This window comes from Vigna unguiculata, chromosome 4 (genome assembly GCF_004118075.2).
Source record: "Vigna unguiculata cultivar IT97K-499-35 chromosome 4, ASM411807v1, whole genome shotgun sequence".
Taxonomy (NCBI): Eukaryota; Viridiplantae; Streptophyta; class Magnoliopsida; order Fabales; family Fabaceae; genus Vigna; species Vigna unguiculata.
In genome coordinates, this window is record NC_040282.1 from 32,409,964 (window position 1) to 32,431,486 (window position 21,523).

General features: G+C 29.5%; 2 protein-coding genes across 3 annotated transcripts; one reads left to right on the plus strand and one right to left on the minus strand.

Moving 5' to 3' along the window:
* Positions 1-1,067: 1,067 nt before the first annotated feature.
* Positions 1,068-8,042, plus strand: LOC114182328 (notchless protein homolog). 2 transcript variants are annotated; one of them, XM_028069186.1, is made up of 14 exons: positions 1,068-1,271; positions 2,019-2,293; positions 2,383-2,464; positions 2,647-2,736; positions 2,909-3,034; positions 3,449-3,576; positions 4,070-4,269; positions 4,592-4,655; positions 5,502-5,612; positions 6,314-6,451; positions 6,835-6,977; positions 7,061-7,115; positions 7,243-7,299; positions 7,393-8,042. In XM_028069186.1, exons 2-14 carry the CDS (start codon positions 2,129-2,131, stop codon positions 7,474-7,476), a joined length of 1,443 nt encoding a protein of 480 aa, XP_027924987.1. In that variant the 5' UTR covers positions 1,068-1,271; positions 2,019-2,128; the 3' UTR covers positions 7,477-8,042. The 2 variants fall into 2 exon arrangements, with proteins under 2 accessions (XP_027924987.1, XP_027924988.1); XM_028069187.1 differs by having other exon boundaries at positions 1,073-1,271; positions 2,025-2,293.
* Positions 8,043-10,852: 2,810 nt separating this feature from the next.
* Positions 10,853-11,907, minus strand: LOC114181796 (chlorophyll a-b binding protein of LHCII type 1-like). The gene has a single exon (XM_028068352.1). It carries the CDS (start codon positions 11,777-11,779, stop codon positions 10,985-10,987), a length of 795 nt encoding a protein of 264 aa, XP_027924153.1. The 5' UTR covers positions 11,780-11,907; the 3' UTR covers positions 10,853-10,984.
* Between the last annotated feature and the right edge of the window lie 9,616 nt (positions 11,908-21,523).

Below are 21,523 nucleotides of genomic sequence, written 5' to 3' on the forward strand. Positions count from 1 at the left end.
TATAAATTTTTAAAACAATTTTATAACAATTTAAAATAAATATATTTATTTAAAATTTTACAATTCAATTTATAAAGTTGTTATTTTTAAACCAACTCTAACATTTGTCTATAAATTATTGATATATAAATATTTGAAACAATATTTAAATAAAGTTCAATGCAAAATATATATTTAAATAAACTTAATTTTGTTAAAAATATCAATTATAATAAAAATACCATTGTAAAATTTATATAAAAAAAACAAATTTGATATTAGGATGAAATTGATTCAGTTTTAAAAAAATTGGGACTAAGTTGAGACAAAATAACAAATACAGAACTACGTTGAGTCAAATAAAATTAAGAGACCTACTTAAGAATTCATTACAAAAATGAGGACATCGAGAATGATTTAACCTTTTCTAAATCTTAAAATTCTCCGATAACACATCTTAATAGTAGTAGTTGAAAATTGTATACCGGTATTCCGCTAAATAAGTATGTTTTATTTTTTTTAAAATAATACATGGGAGATTAAACTAGTAATCTTACTATTGTAAAATAAAAATTATATTTTTTAATCTTCAGATATTATTGTATTTTTTATCTAATTTTTTTATTTAGCTTGTGGGGGTGTAATTTCTCAATCTTTTATTATTTAAATTTAGTATTTTTAACCTACAATTTTAATCTTATAGTACGTAAATAAAGTATTAGTAAAATATAAGTTTCACCCTCGTAAAATTTAAATTTTGCTTTTGTTATCTTTAAAATTTTTATTATTGTTGGGTGTTTCAAAATTATCATTATTGGTGAAGTTAAAGAGTAAATAAGAAAAACGATAATTAAACACTAATGGTTAAAAAAAAAGAAAAAATATTTTATCCGTAGTTTATTTAATCTTAGTTTCTAATAAATGTTTTGTTAAATATATATAGTTATAGATGTTTAGATGAAAAATATTTTCTTAAACGGACCGATTTAAAACAAGCCGATTATCATAAAGGTTAAGAAAAAAAAATACAGATATATTAGAAATATTAAAACAAGATACAAACAAAATATAAAAAATTATAACGGAAATTCACTTATTTTGCCGTTAATGTTATTCCTCAGGGAAACCTAGAAATATATTCTTCCAACTCTGATAGAGTACCTTCATCTTCCCTCCGCCGCCGTCTCCGCCGCGGAATTGTATAGCTGCGTAGCTTCTTTGTGATAAACTGCCATTGTTGTGGAGGTTCGTTAGCTGCAATTCCTCTGGGAAAATTTCACTCTTCTTCTAAGGTATTCTCAGATGAAACTAAAGCTCCCTCACATTTTTAAGCAAACATTCACCTCACTTCTTATTTGTTTAATCACGTGACACCCACTCATTGCAATATAGCAAACTTGTTCTGGTTACAGATAGACAACTACAGGAATTCTTTCACAAAATTACACCCCAAAATTTTTTGTATGTTGTAGTGGCAAATATATACTGTGTGCCCCAAAATTCTCAGGGGTTCTGCCATGAATTGTTATTAAAGTGTACTGCTTGCTCTTTCATCATGTTTATCTCATTTATCTTTTCACTGCAATTTTTTTTGTTGTTTTTGGGGTAATAGTTTAGTATTAGGGCCATATATGTGTATGTGTGAAGACGAATACTAGAGTTATTCTTTGATGCTATTTTAACTTTGAAGATAAGTGAGTTTAAATTAGAAAGGCCTATGAGTGTCATGTAAGAAGATCCTAGTCATGGCAATTTTTGCATTCCAGATATTTTATAGTTAAGCATTAATTTACAGTGAAATTAAGAAAAAAAGACTAGGTTATTTCGTTTTAGAATGAGTAAAAAGAATACATTAGTTTTCTCACTTTTGTACTAAAATTTAAAATTTAAAATGATGATATTTTAACAAAGAAAAAAAAAACATAAATATGGGAAGTCTGTGTGTGCCTATGTGTCATAGGTCTGTGTATAATTGATCCTGGGTCCTGCGTAATTTTAGGGTTTGTGCCAGTGTGACTTTATTTCACTACTTTTATTAGTTTCAGCACGGCAACTAAGATCGAACGAAATAGAACCGCAAGTGGAAGAGTAAGAAGCATCATCGTTAAGAAAATCTAAGCATAAGAGAAGGAAAATCCCTAATTGAAAAATGGAGGTAGAGACAGAGACTATGGTGGAGAAGAGGGAGATAATCAACAACGTGATGTGCCTTTTGACAGACCCAGATGGAACTCCTTTGGGCTCTCCTATGTACCTACCTCAGAATGCTGGCCCTCAACACCTCAATCAGATTGTTAATAAGCTTCTAAACAATGTAAGCAAGCCCCTTTATCCTTCTCAAATTCTATTTTACATTTTGTGTACTATTTATAACATTGAGTGATTATCTATGCTTTATTTTAGGAAGAGAAGTTGCCGTATGCTTTCTATATATCAGATGAGGAGCTCATTGTGCCACTTGAAACATACTTGCAGAAAAACAAAGGTTAGTCATGTTTGTTTACAATAAATTAGTTTTTTCTTTCTTTCTTAATTCGTTGTAAATTACTTATTCACTTGCTTTTAATACATATTTTGAGAAAAAAAATCCTCATTTTTCTAAAGAGTAGACGCACTTGTAATGATGTTTTTCTTTTCATTTGCAATGTTACTTTAACACTTTTCCAGTCTCGGTGGAGAAGGCTTTGCCTATAGTTTGTCAACCTCAAGCTATTTTCCGGATTCGTCCTGTGAATCGCTGTTCAGCAACTATTTCTGGTATGTGAGACATTATGTATTTTTCCATTCGTAGTGGCTCAGTGTTGTATTGTGCTTGTTAAACTGTGAGACAGCAATGTGGTTTGGATGTTGAAGATTGTAGTACAACACAAGTTTTTGTTATTTTCATATTCTCTGGAATTTATATTGTTGCGGTTGTTTGTGTTTTTAGGTCATGCTGAAGCTGTACTTAGTGTTGCCTTCAGTCCTGATGGACGACAACTGGCAAGTGGTTCTGGTGATACCAGTGTTCGATTTTGGGACTTGACCACTCAGACACCATTGTACACTTGCAAAGGTTTGACATTTAAAAATGTTAAGTTGTTCTTGGTATCTGCTAATTAAGTCAGGAAAAAGTTGATTGATGTTTAGTTATCCTTTCCTCAGTACAAGAATAAAAATGATCAATTTAACTAAATGGTAAAAGGAGTTAGAATTAGTTGAAGGTTCTTGATTGAAAAACAGTGTGTTACTGCTAAGGGGAATAGTGGTAGGGTGGGGGTTGTTGCAAAGGAATGAGAAAATAATAAGAGGGAAGGATAGGGACCGTGAAGGCAGGAAATTATAGTATTGGGAGAATTACAGTGGTCTACTCTGCTGTAAGGAGCTATTCTTTATCCTTCATTAAATTAATATTAATCTATAGTTTCATAATGTTTTGGCAATTTTAATGAGTCATATATAGCATTATAGCTGTTTACATTTTATGCAGGACACAAGAACTGGGTACTTTGTATTGCATGGTCACCGGATGGAAAGTATCTTGTAAGTGGGAGCAAGGCTGGAGAACTTATTTGTTGGGACCCACAAACTGGAAAGTCATTAGGCAATCCACTAACTGTAAGATCTTTAATCACGAATACCATCATCTATGATAAAGTTTGTTTAATCTTTCTTTTCATAATTCTTTTTTCATTTAAGTTTATTGAGAGCATTGCAAACTTCCAGTATTTCAAGATTCAAACAAAGAAACTTGATGCTTTGAACACTGAATAGTCAATTGTCGTAGTTAAGTAAAGATTGAAAACAGTAGTGGGCAATGGAGCAGTGGCTGCAGGGGCAACATTTATTTAGCTATAAGAATTACACAACTCTGGTTACACGGCTTCCCTCCTCTTCCCTGCTCTAATTCCAAAAATAAATAAAAGAACATCCTGCTTTATTATGGTGATGTTTTATATGAATTGTCATTTATTTATTATTAGTTACATATTTCAATTCTTATTTTGGTTTGTTCACTATTTACTTTTATAACAAATATTAGAATAGTTTGTGTCATGAACTCTATATGATGCTTCTTTAATAATAAAATTCAAATTATTCTTAAATATAGGGTCACAAGAAATGGATTACTGGTATCTCTTGGGAACCTGTCCACCTGAATGCTCCATCCCGTCGCTTTGTAAGTGCCAGCAAAGATGGGGATGCTCGTATATGGGATGTTTCTTTAAAGAAATGTGTTATGTGCCTTAGTGGCCACACACTTGCAATAACATGTGTAAAATGGGGTGGAGATGGTGTGATTTATACTGGGTATTTTCTCTCTCTTTACTTCCTCCTAGTTTCTATGAAGTTTAGTCTGGATTTTTATTTGTGCTCATTGTCATAGTTTACATATTCCTGTATACCCCTGTTAGACTGGAAATATAAATTCATGTTGGTTAAATTCTCATTTATGATTTTAACTCACGTTTTTATCTCGAGATTTTATTTTCGGGACTTTCACTGAACTGATCCTAGTGTTTGCTGATGGCTATAGTTGGGTTTTTCCCTTGTTTTGGTTAAGTTAATGTCTTAATTATCATTCTGTAATTCTATTTACTGCTTGGAGTCTATCTGTGTTGTTTTATTACAGTTCACAGGATTGTACTATCAAGGTCTGGGAAACCACACAAGGGAAACTAATCCGTGAACTTAAGGTGAGCCTCATCCCTTTTCAGTTGAACTTTTCATCTGCATGTTTATTTTTTAACATGGTTTTTGTTATGCATGACCCCTGTTTCGGATCTGGTGTTAACTTTTTCTTCATTTAGTTTTTTGATAATATCTTCTCATCAGATGTAGCTACCTATTGGTATTTTTCTATTATTGTACACATGAGTATTCTTATTTATAATAAAGAAGATATGCAATAATAGGGAACAAAATTAATATCTAATAATAGAAAATATTTGGTAAGATATTTCCCTACCAAATCATATTATATCTTTCTATTTAGTGTAATCAAATCATATCTAACACTACCCCTCAAGCTAAAGCATATATCTCATGAGACAAACTTGTTACAAATGTCATCAACCCAAAGACCCCTTGAGAGACTTAGTAGAATTAAACTCAGTTGGTTGCTGAAGCTGACAAAGTAAATGATGACAAAGCTAATAGATATTTCCTCAACATGACTTTCTCTCTGTCAAAGTGACCATCAATAGTCATTATGTTTCATCTTTTCAAACCATATCTTTAATACACCTCCTCAAGTTAGAACATATGTATCATGAGTCAAACTTATTAAAAGTGGTTAAAGGGATAGCAGCTGCTGAAGAGAAAAAATGTGTAACTGACACGGTGGCTTTGGGAAAGCAAAACATACTCACGAGGTATTTTAAAGCAAGAAGTGTTTCTTTGCTGTCAAAAAGAGGAAGTCTATCATTGATACGATGATGTGCTTTCTATTCTTAATTTTTGAATCAACTACATGTATTTTCTGTCATTAAACTGTCTTTACTTTCCAATACTTTTTCTAATATTTTTGGAATTAATTTTAGGGACATGGGCATTGGGTTAATTCTTTGGCATTAAGCACCGAGTATGTTCTTCGCACAGGAGCTTTTGATCATACTGGAAAACAATATTCATCTCCAGAGGAAATGAAGAAGGTAACCTTTAATTTTAAATGGTATTGTTGGCCCTTTAAACGTAGGATTTTAGTTACTAGACTCGACTGCATTGGCTGGTCAGATTGGTTAGCCCAAACTCAGACTGGGCAGGTTTGTTTAATTAAAAGATTGGTCCATTGTTTATATTCTTTCTTATCCCAAAAAAAAACAATTTTTGATATTACTCAATGGCATTGTTTTATTCTGTATCCAATCCCATATAACGGGATTAGGCTTGATTGTTGTTATTAAAATGTTACTTGAACTTGGACATTATTCTTAATAATTAAGACTATTTTAGTGACCAGCTTAATGTTTGTCGAAGTTTGTAATTTTGTATGCTTTAGAGTTTAAAGCTCTTGTGTTCTGCTTTGTGCCGTCCATAAGGTGATTTGTGTTCTTAGTTTAGAAAGATTTATTGTTTTTCATATTTACATTTTTCTCATTTCTGTTAGTTCAGTTTTTGAAACTTTGGGTTGAAATAATTAATATTTCCATTCTTTTCTTTTAGTTATCCATTTTGCATTCATAGATATTATTAGAGTAGTTGACGCTTTCAATCTATTAAATGTTAAATTTATCTTTGCGTCACATTTCTCAGGTTTTAACTATTATAGTTTCCTTCCTCTCGGAACTTCTTCCATCTCTGTTGTACATTTTTCTAATTTACTAATACCAGCTTATGCCACTGATGAATATAGGTTGCTCTGGAAAGGTATCAAGCAATGAGAGGCAATGCCCCTGAGAGATTGGTCTCTGGATCTGATGATTTTACTATGTTCCTTTGGGAACCTTTCGTCAGCAAGCACCCCAAAACTCGCATGACAGGTCATCAGCAGGTACAACTCTTTATTTTTCTAAAACATTCAAATTATGGGAATCAGAATAAACCAAAACAATCATCAAAGTGCAATGCGACTTTGGTTTATATAAGCGTTATTGAGTACCTAAGGCCTTTTGAAAGAATATTTTGATATATGACTGTATCTTTGTAATCTAAAATTTGAAAAAAAGGTTCTAATAAATCTGATATCCTTTTCTTGGCCAATGTGTCAGGTCTAAACTCTAGTCAGCAGGTTGTCCTGCGGACTGCTATGTCTCCAAATTATGTTAAATATTTGCTGATGTCCATTTCTTGTTCTTAGTTGCCGGTTGAAATTGATTGTATTGTTATACACGTAACATCTTTTAGGTTTAATGATTAAGCTTGCTTGCTTGACAGCTTGTGAACCATGTCTATTTTTCACCTGATGGGCTATGGGTGGCAAGTGCTTCTTTTGATAAATCTGTGAAGTTATGGAATGGCACCACAGGGAAATTTGTTGCTGCCTTTCGGGGCCATGTCGGGCCTGTTTACCAGATCAGGTACAATTAAGTGATTTCTTCTTGAAGCCTAAGATATTCCATTTAGAACCCTAACCAAGTTTGTATCGGCTTTTATTGTACAGCTGGTCTGCAGACAGTAGACTTCTTTTAAGTGGCAGCAGAGATTCAACACTTAAGGTAAGCATGGTTTTCTGTTTCTATTAATAAAGGATTTTGTATCACGAATTTTTAATTTGATTCGTAAATCAGAATGTTTAAATTTTCATTTTCAAAAGTGGAACCTTGACCATGTTTGGTTTTCCAGGTTTGGGATATTCGGACTCGTAAGTTGAAGCAAGATCTTCCAGGCCATTCTGATGAAGTATTTTCACATGCCAAAACTTTTGGTATTAATTTTCTAATTACTTTTTCGTTCTAGTTGCTGACGACCTAAGTTTATTTTCTTGCGGTAAAGGTTTTTTCTGTTGATTGGTCTCCCGACGGAGAGAAGGTAGCCTCTGGTGGTAAGGATAAAGTGCTAAAGTTGTGGATGGGCTAGGCTAATTTTGGGATGAATGTTGGAATCTAAAGTAAGTGTAATCTAATCTCAATGGAGTCACGGAGATTTCATGGAAATCAATGGTTCATATTATGCCAATGCAAGGTCCTCTTTAAATTATATGGACAACATATAAGTGTTCATCAGAAATATTACTCCACAGCAATTCAGGACTGGCCCTGGACGAAGTTGCTCAAATTGAGTCTCAGAACAGTGGTGAAGAAGCTGATTGAAATTTTTGGATGCCAATCACATACTTGTGAGAATATATACCTACCAAGATGTTTTATTGTCTGATTTGAAGCCTTTTGTTTTTGTCTTACCCTGACATTGTTTCTCACAACAATGGCCATTTTGTGGTTGAATTGTCATTGTTGTCATTAGTATGAACTCAATTTTTTGTGCAGTTTGATGCAAATGAAGTCTGATAACAGGAGTGAATGTGGAAGGACAAGTCTGAGGATGGTTTTTTTGTTCACCTTGTCACTTTTGTAGTGTTTGAACTGAGTATGCAACGAAGTTAAAATTTTGTTCTTATTTTATAAAGCTATGTGTTTAGACTGCTATTTACTGAAATTAAAACATCCATGCAAACTTGAAAAAGAAATGTGAAAAGCTTGGAATTACAACACGACCAAGTGCGGTGTGTGGATGTCCTCATTGAACCATAACACAACCATTCTTCAACCAAATTATAGATGAATGGTGGGTGGGGTATCTTCAGATATTGAAACGAGCAAGTTACTTTTAATTTTAGATTGTTTGAATGAATTGTCAGAAAATGTAGAAAATGATAGATTATCGATTCAAACTAGTGGTTGATTTGTCGACTAATCCATTTTTTTTTAAAATTAAAATTAAAATATAGAATAAATTAATTTTTTTATATTATATTATTTTAAGGATATACATATATATTAGTGTCCAACTTAAATTATTTTTATTCTTATAAATTAAATTTTAATTGCTATTTATCATAAAATAATTTAACATGTAAATATAATAATTACTTTATTTTATTTGATTAAAATTTAGTTAAATAATAAAAAATTTAAAAGATATTTATATAACTGAATATGTTTTAAATATGTATAAGCAAATTTTAATATTAATTTAAAAAATTAAAAAGAAAATTGGCAGGGTAAGCAGTCTTATAGGGGATTTGTCCGTCCTGTTTCATTTTTGAGGAAAAATGACGAAAAAGATTAAAATATTTAAATAGGATAGACTTATCCGTTTTACTACTCTTATTTGGTTCTGGTTTTTGTACAATCTTGCTTTTTGATTTTATCAAATAGCCAACTTTCATACATTTGCTTCTTATTTTATCCCAACAAAGGATCTGATACTGTATTTTACAAATTAAAATTAAGGTTAAATACTAATTTGATATTAATTTTGGTTCAGTTTTCTTAATTTGATTATAATATTTTTTATTTTTAATTTGATCATAATATTAATTAATTTTGTTCAATTTGATTATTTTTTTAAACTGTTTAAATGATTAACGTATGGTGAACAATAATCGTCATGTGTCATTTTGTGAATTTTTTTTCTTTATTTTTAATTTCTTTAATTTTATTTAAAAAAATGTCAATATATTAAGTCAGTATACATCGTGTCACGTGTCAGGATTGTAACATCACATTTAATAGAGTAATTATACTAAAGAGAAATATCAAAGGTTTAATGCTTCAAGCAAATAACCATACACTAGAAATTCTTAATACAATTATCTAAAAAATAAATACATAACTGGTATACTGCCACAATATAAAACTCTAATCATATATGGTAAAAGGTAAACCTTACAAAAGTTGTTCAAAAAGATAGAACGTAATAATGAAAACAAATTTAAAGAATTAAACAGTTGCACTGTCATCACCGTCTCTAGGGGAGTCAACATCTAAATCTTCATCTGCTCACACCAAATATTGACAATCTTGCAAAAGAACAACAACACAAGCAAAAAAAACACACAGACACACACACAAGAGGGTAAGTTAATATAAAAACAAATGTTTCATTAATCATAAATTAAATCATATTAGGGAGCTAAGTAATTCACATCATTATAAGCAACAAGCCACATCGTAAAAGATCCATTAGGCTTAGTTATCCGGATAACCAACATTGAGGAAGAACTACTTGAAAGTTTTGGCACTTGTGATGGATAACCTCCACCCACAAGGTTAATCCTATATAGGTTCCTAGAACTACAAATGATTTTTCTAATTAGGACCTCCTGCTACTCTCTACTCCTAATTCATTCTCCTCTACACGAGTTTGAATGATTAGTAGGGTGTCAGGATAAACTTCCAAATTCTGAGTTCCTACATCAATGCATACCAAATACACACATACTTTAAAAGGATTTTTTTTCTTAGAAATCCATTGAACTTTCTCAATTTACAATTAAACAAGTCTCATACATTATATCCTCAATGTACAACACACTTATCCATTAGCAAGGTCATCATCATCACGGTTTTATACATCATTATATTCCAAAAGTTCATATCATCCCCGCACATTCACATAACCCCAAGTAATTTACACAATAACTTAACAACATATATGCAAATTGGTTGGGGAATTTAAAAATAAAACTACAACTTGCACAAAGCTCCAAAAGTTATGTTTTTACATTCAATTGAAAGATAATTGATCAAATTGGGTACCTATAGAAAAATTTATGCACTAAACAAGTGACAAAGGTAAAAGTTGTAAACAACCTAATCTATGGGAACCTTACAAGAAAAATTGCTCCCATTATAGACTTTCAATCAAAGATCACACCGGTCAAAACAAAGCATCATATGTCTAGGATTTGCTGTAAAAATTTTAGCTCGATCCGACGTTTAACGAAGTGAAAATTCAAAATTTTACAAAGTGACTTAAAGTTGGAAAACTCACTCGCCCATGAGAGGATTGCTCGCACAACGAGGAAAACTCTATCAAAAATAAATTTATTTATCTGAGTGAAATTGAGTATTCACAATTATAAAATTGTTCAAATGAGTATTCATTAAAGAGAAGAATAAGAGAAGATAGAATAAAATGATTAACATTTTATTTGACAAGAGAAAAATGTTTTATTGATCCAAATCACAAACCACAAACCACAATATATGTTTAAATTCTTTTAAAATTGTGTTCTTATATTTGTTGTGGTGATGTTGGAATGATTTTATCGGTAATTAGCTTCATATTTATATATTTTAAAATGGCAATATCAAATAATATAATAAATCCATAACTTGTAAACTAAGATTTCAAATTCATTATTACCATTTCACCTTCTATATGGTGGATGTAGAACATCATACGTTATTAATTCAATTAATACTCTTAATTGATATAATGATGCATCATGTGTGATCAATAAAGTGCATAAACAATATGATAAAACTACACGAACACGATGTATAATTCACATTGTTTCAAATGTATCCAATGTTTTTCACCAAATAACAATGAAATTATCGCTCTCATGTCATTTTTTTTTTCACTTTCCGGGGACAAAGTTGGTGGCGTAGGCCCAAGCGTTGTTGTTCACTGGGTCGGCAAGGTGATCGGCGAGGTTCTCCAAAGGACCCTTGCCAGTGACAATGGCTTGAACGAAGAAACCAAACATGGAGAACATGGCCAATCTCCCATTTTTCAACTCTTTCACCTTCAACTCAGCAAAAGCCTCTGGGTCTTCAGCAAGGCCCAATGGGTCGAAGCTCCCACCCGGGTAGATTGGGTCAGTGACCTCACCCAAAGGCCCACCGGCAATGCGGTAACCCTCCACTGCACCCATCAAGATGACCTGTGTGGCCCAGATGGCAAGGATGCTCTGTGCATGGATCAAGCTTGGGTTGCCCAAGTAGTCAAGCCCACCCTCACTGAATATCTGAGATCCAGCCTTGAACCACACCGCCTCCCCGAACTTTACACCGTTCCGGGCCAACAGTTCAGGGAACACACACCCCAATGCCCCCAACATCGCCCATCGAGAATGGATCACTTCCAGTTCACGGTTTTTGGCGAAAGTCTCCGGGTCAGCAGAAAGTCCAGCGGTGTCCCATCCATAGTCACCTGGGAATTCCCCCGTCAGGTACGAAGGGGCCTCGCCGGAGAATGGGCCCAAGTACTTGACACGGTCTGGGCCGTACCATGGGCTTCCGGAAGAAACCGACTTGGAGGCCGTCTTCCTCATGGAAATCCTTCCACCGGAGAGCTCCGGGGTGGAAGGGGAGAGCTTGATGGCTTGACCAGCCAATGACGGTGAAGAGAGAGCCATGGTGGAAGCGGCCATTGCAGTGTTGTAGAATGAAGAACTGAAAAAGGTTTGTAAGTGAGAATGGTTAGTGATGGTGGTTGTTGTATTTGAGAAAGGTTAGAGGAGCAATATATATAGTTTAATCGAGAAAAGGCGTTGTTATCTTAACATCTTAGAAGATCTGCATTTGAGTTTCTATTGGCTTGGATTTGTAGGATCCTTAATGGCCACAAGCTTCTTCTCGTACTATGTAGGTTGGATGAGATCTCTACCACAATCATAAAATGCCTCTTAGACATTGCCACGTAGGATTCTTTTGGATAGTTTGGATCGAATAAGTAAATAGGTTTCAAAGTGAATTATGCTAAAAAAATAACAACTCCAAAATTTTACATTGTTGAATAAAATCAACTTATATCAAAATATGACCAACAAAAACAATTTTAGGTTTTATGTTTTGAATAAATTTTTCCATCCTGGGATAAATTGAAAATGTTTTTGTTTCAATTTTATGTTCATAATCATTGACTCAAATCAGGTATAATAAATAAATTCGTCTTTCTATATGTCTAAATACTTTCGATTTGTATTTAAATAACGGTTTTGGTTTTCGTTCTCATATCTATATCTATTTTGATTTATTAAACTATTTTATAATTTAAAATATTTCCATTGATTTTTGTTGTTGTCAATTGTGACTTAAACATTTTATAACTTTTACTTTTTTTATAATTATTAAACTTTTATGTAATTGTTATTTTTTTTTGTTTGATATTTATATTTATAATTTTTTTCATTATATTTAATATTGGATAAAAAATGTCTTTTTCACATTGAATACATAATAAATAATATATTTTTTGTTATAATCTTTATTTTTTGTAAAATAATTATATAATTAATATTTAAAATAGTAAAGAAGTAGGCAATTGTGAGTAAAGTTATATTTTCGGATGGAAATAACAATGTGAGAACAGTTTCATATCAATTTATAAGAATAAGAATAATGATAACTTTTTATAGCAGGAATGGAGATAAGATACAGCACCAACCAACCCCTTGTCATTCTTAATTAAAAAAAGTAGCGTTTATTAATTAACATCTATTGTAATAACTTCGGTAGGCCACCACTAATGCAATATTAAAATGACATTCATCTAGTTTTAATTTAATTTAGTTATTCTTTAGTCAATTCTCATGTTCTAAAATTTAAAAATTTATTAAAATATAGATATAAAAAATGACATATGAAGTTTCTCTACGTGTTTATTTTAGTAAAAAGTTTATTATTTTGTATTTAAAAATAAAAAATAGAAATTAATATTAAAAAAGTCAAAATAGAAAAATAAAACATAAAATACAACGTGATAGAATTGCTGCCAATAATGGGTCCTTCATCCTAAAACAATAGTCGTGTCACTAAAATACTACCTAAATAACAAAGTTAAAATAAGTATTAAATTCTTCTTTGATTTTCGTTTTTTTTTAAAATATCAATTAGGTCTTCAAATTTTTATTAATTTTAATTTAGTCCTCATTTTAAAAATGTGTCATAATTTGATTTTTTTTATTAATACAATACTAACGACATTCAGTGATGTAGTATGTGTTAGCTAGTAAGTTTTTTATTTTTTATTTAATTTAAAACAAAAAGTTGTTGCGTGTCAAATGAAAATGAACAGTCTTACCATGTTGTCATGTGGTTGAGTTAGTATGACATGACAATGACAATATTACATGTTAATGTTAGAACAAATGTAATGTGAAAAATCTCAATTTAGTTTTTGTATTTGTTATTTTATCTCAATTTAATCTCACTTTTATGTTAATACTGTAAATTTTATTCCTCTCCAAATTGAAACTAAATTTAACTTTTATATAAATTTTCTAATGATATTTTTATTAAAATTGATATTTTTAAAAAGATTAAGTTTATTTAAATTTATATTTTTCATTGAACTTTATTTAAATTTTGTTTCAAATATTTATATATAAATAATTTCTATACAAATGTTAGAGTTGGTTTAAAAATAACAACTTTATAAATTAAAATGTAAAATTTTAAAATACTTTTATAACAATTTAAAATATATATACTTATTTAAAACAAAATTTAACTAAAGTTCAACGTATATAAATTTAAATAACTCTAATCTTGGTAAAAATATCAATTTTAATAAAAATATCATTATAACATTTATATAAAAGTTAATTTTGGTCTTAATTTGGATAGTGATGAGATTACTCTAGGTATAAAAAAATTGGGACTGAATTGAGATAAAATAACAAATAGAGGGACTAAATTGAGATTTTTCACATGACACTTGTCCCAACAATGACACATGATACTGTCACTACCATGTCACACTATCTTTGTCATGTGGTAGGACCCCTCATTTGACATGTGGCATTTTTTTTAATTTTAAAAATATTTAAAAAGAAAGTCAATGAGCTGACATGTGACATCAACATCAATTAACATCATTAGCAATATACTTACAAAAATGACCAAATCTTAACACATTTTCAAAAATGAGGACTAAATTGAGAGTAATGAAAATCTGAGGATCTAATTAAGATTTTTAAACAAAAACAAGAATCAATCGAGAGTTTAAACCTTAAAATAACATACCTTTAGACATTACGAGCAATGAGCATCCATTAATAGATCTTGTTATTACACTAATGTAATCAAGGACGAAACTTAAGCTTGATAGAGGGGAGCCACGGCTCCCCAAGGTTTTTTTTTTCTTTTATATATATATATATATATATTATTTATATAATTTAATTTTTAAAAATTTTATTTAAATTTAAAAATCAGGTTTTTCTTTTTGTAATTTATTTTACTTCTTCATTTAATTTCTTTATTTTCGGTACCTTCATCTCTTTTTCTATTTTTTTTTATTCCAATTTTCATCATCAATCTCTTATCATTTTCAAAATCAGACGGCAACATAACAAAATTGAGGAGTTAAGAAACATTTTGGACTGAACAATTATTTCTTTTGAGTAAGTTCATTTTTTACCTTTTTTTTTTCGAAATAATATGTTTTCCTCTTGTATGTGGCTTTTCTACGCTCTAGGCATATCTTTATGATCATAAAATCATGCTCTAATTGTTGATCAAACTCTCTTTGTGTAGATAGAACTATTTTAGCTTTTGAAGTTATATAGGGAAAGAACAATATTAGGAATTTAATTTAAGATAAGGGAAGCTAATTATTTACAAGGTGTTAATTTTCTTAATATATTGAGTCTTAGTTTTGAAATTTAATTTGGGATATTCATAATTTATCTTTTCCTAAATAGGTGAGAGGTGACAAATTTCTATTAGAAAAATTATGATAAAAAGTAGAATTGTTTCTTTTTACAAGAGGAATATTTGTGATGAAAATGAAAAAAATGCATTTACATCATCTAAACTTGAAAAACTCACGATAATTAAAAAATTGAAGAAAATAAAAAATAACTATCTAAAGTTCCTAGAGTTACATATAATGAATTTGAAAATGCTTTAGAACGTGATCCGGGTAAACATCCTCAAACTTGGCAATACCTATCAAATCAAATTAATGAGGTACGAAGGACTTATCTAAAATGGGGTCCATATCAAATGCATCTAGAAAACTATCCGTTGTCTAGTAAAGATGGTTATCCAAGAAGATATCAACACACATGGTTTAGCTTATTTCCTTCATGGTTAGAGTATTCGGTATTTGCTATTAAAAGATGTTGCATATTGTTTATCATACTATCTTTTTAGTAAAAAATCAAGAGGACGACCTGACTCAAATGTTTTCATTGTTACATTGAAGTCAAATTGACATTGAGTTGATTGTCATCAACATGTTTTATCTTTTTTTTGAGTGTTTTTTTATAGGTTTTAAAAGTTTTTATAGCAAGGACTATGATAATCTATATTGCAAGAGATATTACAACAAACTTCATTTTTTATTCAATTATTCAAGTTTTTAAAAGTTACCTATAGTAACTTTTGTTGTTTTTAATATATGATTGTTGATAAATAAACTTTATGTTACACTTTCATATATATATATATATATATATATATATATATATATATATTATCATATTTTTTTGGATTCTATTATCATATGTGCTTGTTTTTAATAAAGAAAATAATGTGAGGAAATAATTTTTTTAAATATAAAAAAATTTATGTATAAAAAATATAATTTGGCTCCCCTAAAATTTTGGTCCAAGTTCCGCCACTAAATGTAATAGTTATTTTCCCAATGTTCTACAATCCATTCATACGAAAACAACTATATTAATTCACCAATATTAATTCATGGTTAGAGTATTCGGTATTTGCTATTAAAAGATGTTGCATATTGTTTATCATACTATCTTTTCAGTAAAAAACCAAGAGGACGATCTGACTCAAATGTTTTCATTGTTACATTGAAGTCTAATTGACATTGAGTTGATTGTCATCAACATGTTTTATCTTTTTTTTGAGTGTTTTTTTATAGGTTTTAAAAGTTTTTATAGCAAGGACTATAATAATCTATATTGCAAGAGATATTACAACAAACTTCATTTTTTATTCAATTATTCAAGTTTTTAAAAGTTACCTATAGTAACTTTTGTTGTTTTTAATATATGTTTGTTGATAAATAAACTTTATGTTACACTTTCATATATATATATATATATATATATATATATATATATATATATATATATATATATATATATATATTATCATATTTTTTTGGATTCTATTATCATATGTGCTTGTTTTTAATAAAGAAAATAATGTGAGGAAATAATTTTTTAAATATAAAAAAATTTATGTATAAAAAATATAATTTGGCTCCCCTAAAATTTTGGTCCAAGTTCCGCCACTAAATGTAATAGTTATTTTCCCAATGTTCTACAATCCATTCATACGAAAACAACTATATTAATTCACCAATATTAATTCATGGTTAGAGTATTCGGTATTTGCTATTAAAAGATGTTACATATTGTTTATCATACTATCTTTTTAGTAAAAAACCAAGAGGACGATCTGACTCAAATGTTTTCATTGTTACATTGAAGTCTAATTGACATTTTGTCATCAACATGTTTTATCTTTTTTTGAGTGTTTTTTTATAGGTTTTAAAAGTTTTTATAGCAAGGACTATAATAATCTATATTGCAAGAGATATTACAACAAACTTCATTTTTTATTCAATTATTCAAGTTTTTAAAAGTTACCTATAGTAACTTTTGTTGTTTTTAATATATGTTTGTTGATAAATAAACTTTATGTTACACTTTCATATATATATATATATATATATATATATATATATATATATTATCATATTTTTTTGGATTCTATTATCATATGTGCTTGTTTTTAATAAAGAAAATAATGTGAGGAAATAATTTTTTAAATATAAAAAAATTTATGTATAAAAAATATAATTTGGCTCCCCTAAAATTTTGGTCCAAGTTCCGCCACTAAATGTAATAGTTATTTTCCCAATGTTCTACAATCCATTCATACGAAAACAACTATATTAATTCACCAATATTAATTCATGGTTAGAGTATTCGGTATTTGCTATTAAAAGATGTTGCATATTGTTTATCATACTATCTTTTTAGTAAAAAACCAAGAGGACGATCTGACTCAAATGTTTTCATTGTTACATTGAAGTCTAATTGACATTGAGTTGATTGTCATCAACATGTTTTATCTTTTTTTGAGTGTTTTTTTATAGGTTTTAAAAGTTTTTATAGCAAGGACTATAATAATATATATTGCAAGAGATATTACAACAAACTTCATTTTTTATTCAATTATTCAAGTTTTTAAAAGTTACCTATAGTAACTTTTGTTGTTTTTAATATATGTTTGTTGATAAATAAACTTTATGTTACACTTTCATATATATATATATATATATATATATATATATATATATATATATATATATATATATTATCATATTTTTTTGGATTCTATTATCATATGTGCTTGTTTTTAATAAAGAAAATAATGTGAGGAAATAATTTTTTTAAATATAAAAAAATTTATGTATAAAAAATATAATTTGGCTCCCCTAAAATTTTGGTCCAAGTTCCGCCACTAAATGTAATAGTTATTTTCCCAATGTTCTACAATCCATTCATACGAAAACAACTATATTAATTCACCAATATACATAAATTTGTATACGTATTTGTTGTTACAAGAATAGACAATGACTTTCCAACTCTTTGTTCACTTGACTTGGACAAATATTTACTGAAATTTCCTCCTTTTGTTGCCAATTTATGTGATTTCTCTTTTTTCTTATAGTTAATGAGGATAAGGATATGCCTAATTGGATTTTAGATGATACTGATGTCCTTTCTAAAAAAATTGCTTAAAATATTTACTCTTCTGGTATGGAATGCGTGGATTAGGGGGATTGTATTTGGATGAATGTTGTTCCACCAGCTAAACCTTTGGTTTTTTAGAAGTTTTTGTATGATCGTTTACCTATTGATTTGAAGGTTCAAAAAATGGGTGTGGTTTTATGCTCTATGTGTTCTTTGCATGGGAACAATGTTCAATCTTCTCTCATTTGTTCTTTCACTATTCCATTGCTATTTGATTATCAGAATGGTTGAAGGGTGTTTTTCAAGATTTGTAGTTTTTTTCTTTGAATTTAGTTGTTCATTTTATGAAGTCTTCTTGTACTTTTTTGCTTAAAGTGATTAAAGTGGTTGTCATTATTGCAGTTATCTAGATGATTTAGAGAATGAAAAGCTATAGTAGATTTCAGGTTCCGATTGCTTTTACTTCTGCTGTTTTTAAAATTAAAGAATTGGTGTGTATGACTAGAAATAAATCTAAGAAACAAATGAGTAATATTTCTCTGATTTTTTTTTTATTTTTTAATAAATTTTCATGTGATGAGAAATGATTGACAAACTTTAGAGTGTCAACATAGCTGAGATGTCAAATCTCATAGTGATGCCTAACATGATTTTATTTGGAAAAGGTCTTTCTAACTCTTTGTAACGTAATGACTTTTATACTCCTCTAACTAATCTTAAGTCAGTGATGCTTTGAGTTTGAATAGAGAGTGAGTATTATCAAGAGGTTAGTTAATGTATGTATGTATAAGTAATAAATGCTATAAAAAATATTTGCCAAACCTATAAGATATCAATATATTTATAGAGATTTCTTAGACCTTTGTGTGTATGTGTTGGAAATCACACAATGGAAAAATATTTTCTTTTAGCATAAGCACACTCACAAATAGGAGCATATAATTTAAATAAAAGACACAAAAATAATTAACACATTTTGACACCTTATAGTCTACATCCACAAATATTCAAGACAAAGGTTATTACTCAACATGTAATACTTTTGTCAAAAACGATAAATCTTTTTGTACAATTCTTCTAGACAAAATTACAAATCTTCTAATGCAATTTTTTTGGATAAAAATGCAAACATTCTCATGCATTTTTTTTTGGAAAAATTACTAACCCTCAACTCACACAACTACCCAAATCTCCTATACGCCTAAGATACTTGTTGAGTTTAGGGACAACACTAAAATCAAATCTTCATTTTTATAGTAGCTTTCCACTTTTTCCTTATTCATATTACTCAATGTGAGACTTTAGTGAATACCCACTTGAGAAACAACATATTATCCTTTCGTAAAAATTCTCACACATAAAGTAACCCCACAATGACGCTTCAACATCATTTTTTTTTGTGTCCTAAAACAAACAAAAATTGATATACTGTCAACATATTTGCTTGAACCACTCTTGCTGCTAATGATCTTTATGGACTCATTGACATCAATCCTTACCTGTGTTAGTTCTCACCACCTTGTATATCAAACTTGTTGTCAACAACTTTCACGTCATTATCGTTGACAACTCACATATATTCAAGTTAGAATTCATCCTCAACACTGCCCAACCAAGCCAAACCTCATGACATATCTAACAACAAAATCATTACACAAATAAAAAAACCATCAACACCAACATCTCTCCAAGGGTGTAATGTAACATTGACCCTACTCAACATGTCAAACTACTTCTCTCTCTCTCTCTCCCTTGATTAAAACCTCAACTTTGATGCCACAATTGGGAATCATGTAATAAGATGTAGTCTATTGTTATATATATATATATATATATATATATATATATATATATATATATATATATATATATATTGTTGTTATTTACGTGATAATGATTTGGTCTATGCTTTAATGTTTAGATGAACTCATCACTCATCTTACATAACTGATTTAGATTGAGTTGGAAAAGTAATCTTGAATTAAGGTCCAACCAAGTCATCTAATGCGCTTGAATGCTCGGAACAAATTTAAAGGCTTTAGTTGAGTTAAAAGTCACAAGGGATTGATTTAAAATGAGTTAAGAACTTTCAATGACATTGGATACTTGCATTGATATATACTGAATTAGTAAAAATATAGTTAAAGAATATAGGTGAAACTCAATCTTAATATGCATTCATATATTGGTTATTAACAATCTTGTCTTAACTTTTTTAAATCATTTACAACAACATCATCAACATTGTTTTAGAGCAACTTCATAGCAAGTCATAACAAATTAAAATTATTTGAGCTTTTGCATAAGTTCTCGTGGATAAGACACTTATTTGGTACTATAACAACCCACGCAAACCCCTGTTTTAGATATTTTATTATTTCAATCATTTGTGGGCTTGGCCTACGCATAAGGAATTATTCTCATTTGCGTCGTCCTAACCGATGAAAACTGTTTTAAGTTTTTAGTTATTTTAGTTGTTCGTGGACTTGTCCCATGCATACAAAATTAATATTATATTTTTTATGCGTTTTCGTTGGTTAAGCCAACGATAAATAAACAACAAATTTTCGTCCACGTTTAGTTGACGCAAACAAACTTTACATCCAGGTAATAGACGTGGTCCTCGTTGTCGTTGTTGGACCGACGCGATCATTCTCTTATCATCGTTTTTGGACTAGTGGCATTCTTTTCCGGCCGACACAAAAAACCTACATTCTTTTAGTGAAATTTAGGGTTTTGATCATTTTAGTTCATGTTAACTAAATTAAAGTAATTTCTCTTACATTGTTCTATCACATTTTTTAAGAAATTACACTAAAGAAAGGGAAGATTCAGTGAAGTTCTAACTTAATTGTAGGAAATCCAATTAAAAAATTAACCACATCATGATAAACTTTAAACTAGTAAAAATTCATATACCGATAAAAAAAGAGAGGCAAAGATTCATATTTTCTAGTCAAATCCCACATGCAAGAGACAACTCGTCCACATGCATAAGAAAACTAAAATAAATAACTCAATATATGTGGAAAAGGAAAAACTTACGTAAAACAATAGTTGATTGACTTTGATTATCCAAAATTTCTCTATCTTGTAACTGATGTGCTTTAAGTGAATAAAGGACGAAAAATCAACTCCTAAACCTCTATAGTTGTAAGAAATGTTCCAAATTTAAAGAGATAAAGTATTTTAGAGAAATGAAGAATGAAATTATTCTATATTATACTTGTAAAAATAAATGTTAAACTTATAAAAGTAATATAATATAGTTTTGTAGTTTTCTTAAACTCTCTCTTCTATACTTATAAAAGTAAGTTATAACATTTGTTATTTTTTTCTATGTATATCTTGTACTTATTTTTGTTTTAGGAAATGATATTTTTCTTTATTGATAAAAAAATGTTAGCAACCTCTACATTATCATGAGTTGAG